The sequence below is a fragment of the Frankliniella occidentalis genome, unplaced genomic scaffold (assembly GCF_000697945.3).
Source record: "Frankliniella occidentalis isolate FOCC.00 unplaced genomic scaffold, Focc_3.1 Scaffold533, whole genome shotgun sequence".
Classification (NCBI taxonomy): domain Eukaryota; kingdom Metazoa; phylum Arthropoda; class Insecta; order Thysanoptera; family Thripidae; genus Frankliniella; species Frankliniella occidentalis.
The window spans coordinates 38076-41174 of record NW_026267650.1 but is presented as its reverse complement, the minus strand read 5'-3'; the positions used below and the strand labels follow the sequence as shown (position 1 = coordinate 41174).

At 46.5% G+C, this 3099-nt stretch overlaps 2 protein-coding genes across 2 annotated transcripts; both read right to left on the bottom strand.

Moving 5' to 3' along the window:
* Positions 1-58: 58 nt before the first annotated feature.
* On the bottom strand, positions 59-1040 carry LOC127751519 (zinc finger BED domain-containing protein 4-like). Its single transcript, XM_052275189.1, has 3 exons — positions 903-1040; positions 614-818; positions 59-531 (listed from the first exon to the last, which is right to left on the bottom strand). Exons 1-3 carry the CDS (start codon positions 1038-1040, stop codon positions 59-61), a joined length of 816 nt encoding a protein of 271 aa, XP_052131149.1.
* On the bottom strand, positions 621-2887 carry LOC127751520 (E3 SUMO-protein ligase ZBED1-like). Its single transcript, XM_052275190.1, has 2 exons — positions 1927-2887; positions 621-1736 (listed from the first exon to the last, which is right to left on the bottom strand). Exons 1-2 carry the CDS (start codon positions 2249-2251, stop codon positions 1084-1086), a joined length of 978 nt encoding a protein of 325 aa, XP_052131150.1. The 5' UTR covers positions 2252-2887; the 3' UTR covers positions 621-1083.
* Between the last annotated feature and the right edge of the window lie 212 nt (positions 2888-3099).

Genomic DNA, 3099 nt, shown 5'->3' with positions numbered 1-3099 from the left:
AGACTAATGGTCAAGACTAGCAACAATTACTTATTGGCATGGCAGTGTCTAGCAGTGACTAAATGAAAACTTTAAACCAAGTTTCTTTGTCAACTGATCGCAGGAAGACAAGCATATCGAGACGTCTGCTAGCAAGGCGCGTTCTTCTCTGATGCATAATAATGCCTGCGTGGGAGAAGAGGCGTTCAGCAGGGACAGAAGTTGCTAATATAGATAGATACTCTTGGGCAACTTTATAGACATGCTTATATTCTCCCTTAAGTGATTCCCAGGCAACAAGGGGATCGGGATTGTCTTTGCGTTTCACCGGCGGGCTATCCAAATACATTCTCAACTGAATTGGAATGCCTCCTGCTATGTCCTGTCCAGACAGTTGGGCGGCCTGCTGCTCTATCTCTCGGTCGAAAGCATCCCAAAAATCATCAGAAGCAGGAGCTTCCCCGGAGGCCGCTCCCCCGTTGGCGTTCGTTTCTTGCTCCTGACGAACATTTTCTTGCTCCTGTTCTCTCATCGACCGTTTCACCAAGTCACCTGTGATACATTACCATTTTACATGAGCAAACAATATGCAAACTTACAACTTAAGTGACACTTTCTGTTAAGATAAACGTACTAGTCCAGCTCACGGCGTTGGCAACACGTCGGGGCGTTTCCATATCTTGAAAGAATCCGAATTTCTTGAATCTTGGATCTAACAATGTGGAAACTGCAAACATCCGCACGCCCTCGACGCTCCCGAAGGAGTGCTGAATGAGGCCTAAGAGGCTTTGTCTTAGATTAAAGGAGATCCCAGTCGTTGGCTCAAACTTCTCAATGTCCTGTAAAAATCAGATAATACATCAATATTGCGGCAAGCATTGTGCGATGAGGACGAAATATATTTTTAAGCCGTGCGTACGTACCGTGCGTAAGTTCCTGATAACTGGAATGCATTTGCTTAGTGTGACAGTCTTCTCTCCACTTAGTTCCAATGTAGCCCTTGAGAGAGGAGAAAGAAGGTCCTTTACCTCTTTCAAGATATCTTCTTCTTCTGGGGTCATAATTTCCGGTGCTTTCGCCTTTGAGGCCCGTGAGCGTTGCATTTCAAGAATAACCCGGTTCACAAGAGAGGAAAGGAGGAGGTACCTGAAAGTAAAGGAAATACTGTTCAAATAATGCATTAAATGTATGTGTAATTTTAAGTATAGAAAAATAAAAGTACCGTTCTAGCATATCAAAGCAAGAGTTCCATCGTGTTTTGACCTCTTGGATTAGTTTAAGACAGCTGGATTCAGATTTGCCAAGTTCAGCCTTCTGTAGTTCATCTAGTCTAGCTCTTGCTACTTCACTTTGTCGAAAAAAACGGACAGTTTTCTTGACTTTAATTAGAATAGCCCGTAGGGAATCTGGCGGTGGGGCTGGTCCCATCTCCTCCTCGTCCAAGTCATCTTCATCTTCCGGCAGATCAGAAGCTACCGCATCCATCTCAGATGGCGGTTTAGCGTCCATGTTTCCTATGGCCTTCTGGCCGATGAGATTAAGCTGATGGCACACACAAGTGATGTGTCGGTCTGCTCCAAACTCTGCCTTTGCGGCTGCCTTTATATTAGCTCCTCCATCGGTGACGCAAGCTCTGACTTTGCTCCGATCAATCTGCCAGTCGTTACACACGTCACGAATGGCTGCTCTGATATTTTCTGCCGTCTTTCTCTCCTCCATGTGCCGAGCTCCTAATTCATATGAGCGTGTCTTGCAGCCTAAAATAAAATAAAATACTATTAAGTATGCAAATCTGTGCGCGGTACTCCCGCTGACTAATCGCCGCGACAGCCCACCCTCCCCTTGCCCCTTCCCCTCTCCCGGAGAACAGGTACCCAAACCGCCGACGCCGATGCACATGCGACACTTTCTTTCCGGGCGAAACTGTCAATGAATTACAAAACATACCTTTAGTGATATGCGCAGTGGTGCCTAAATGAGTCCGCATGGTATGCTTGTGCGTCCAAAGGTCCATAGTCATAGTTATATGATCAGCTTTTGCAATCATATCTCCTACAAGTTTCTTCAGCCGTTCGTACTTAGCTTCCAAGCACTTCGTCAACGAGGGCTCTCCCGGGATGTGATACAAGGGCTGAAGACTTTTGGTGTAGGCTCTGAAACCAGGCTTCTCCGGGGTGCTCAATGGCAAATTATCCTTTACAATCATAAACATCAGTGCATTAGTGCACTCAATGTCTCGGGGACCTCCATCTGCAAAATAAATAAAGCACATAAACCAAAATGAAACAGTAGCGTCGCGGCGGAAAACGGAAAAGTACAGCGCAAAATCCTCTCACCTGCAAACGCAGTTTGGTTGCTTAGGCACCTCACAAGGGGTCCGCCGTCATTGCCTTTGCGCCGTTTTGCCTGAGTGACATTAAGTGACATACATTTAAACGCAATCCCTCACTGCCCCTCGCAGAGCCCTATCGCTGACAGCCCGTAACCCAGTCCACACCGGCCCAAAACTAACCTGATTTTCCTCCGGAGGTGGCGCGTCATCAACAGTTTCCTCATCCTCATCCTCATCCACTGAGCTGTTCGGCTGAAACCTCTTCCTTTTACCACCTTTTGCTGGCAATGTTTGCAAGTTGATCTTGTGAACACCACGTAAATGAAGCAATAGATTCGTAGTTGTTTTGGTGTATGTCAACTTCTCATTGCACTCGTGACATTGTGCTTTGGTCTTGTTGTCAGTTTTCGTAAAGTAAGTCCACACAGGACTGGGAGGAGACATTGTATCACACAACAGCTAATACTAGTTAAATCTACTTATTACTTAGTCTTATTTTAAACTACATAACTTTCACAGCGCGGGCTCCGCCATCACAAGATCACAGGTTAGGAAACAACAACACCGAAAGAAACAATCGAGCATCAACGCAGCGGAGCAAACTCAGAGGGCCGTGCCTGGGGGTGGGGGTGAGCGAGCGAGCGCGCGGCACGGGTGGGAGTTCAGTTCAGTTAGTTGCTGCTGGGACCCGTTGCGCGACGGTCTGCTGTCTGTCTGCAGCTTGCTCTGATGCATTTTCCAGCACATTTTAGTGAATTTAATATTTTTCGAATATTCGACGGCAATAT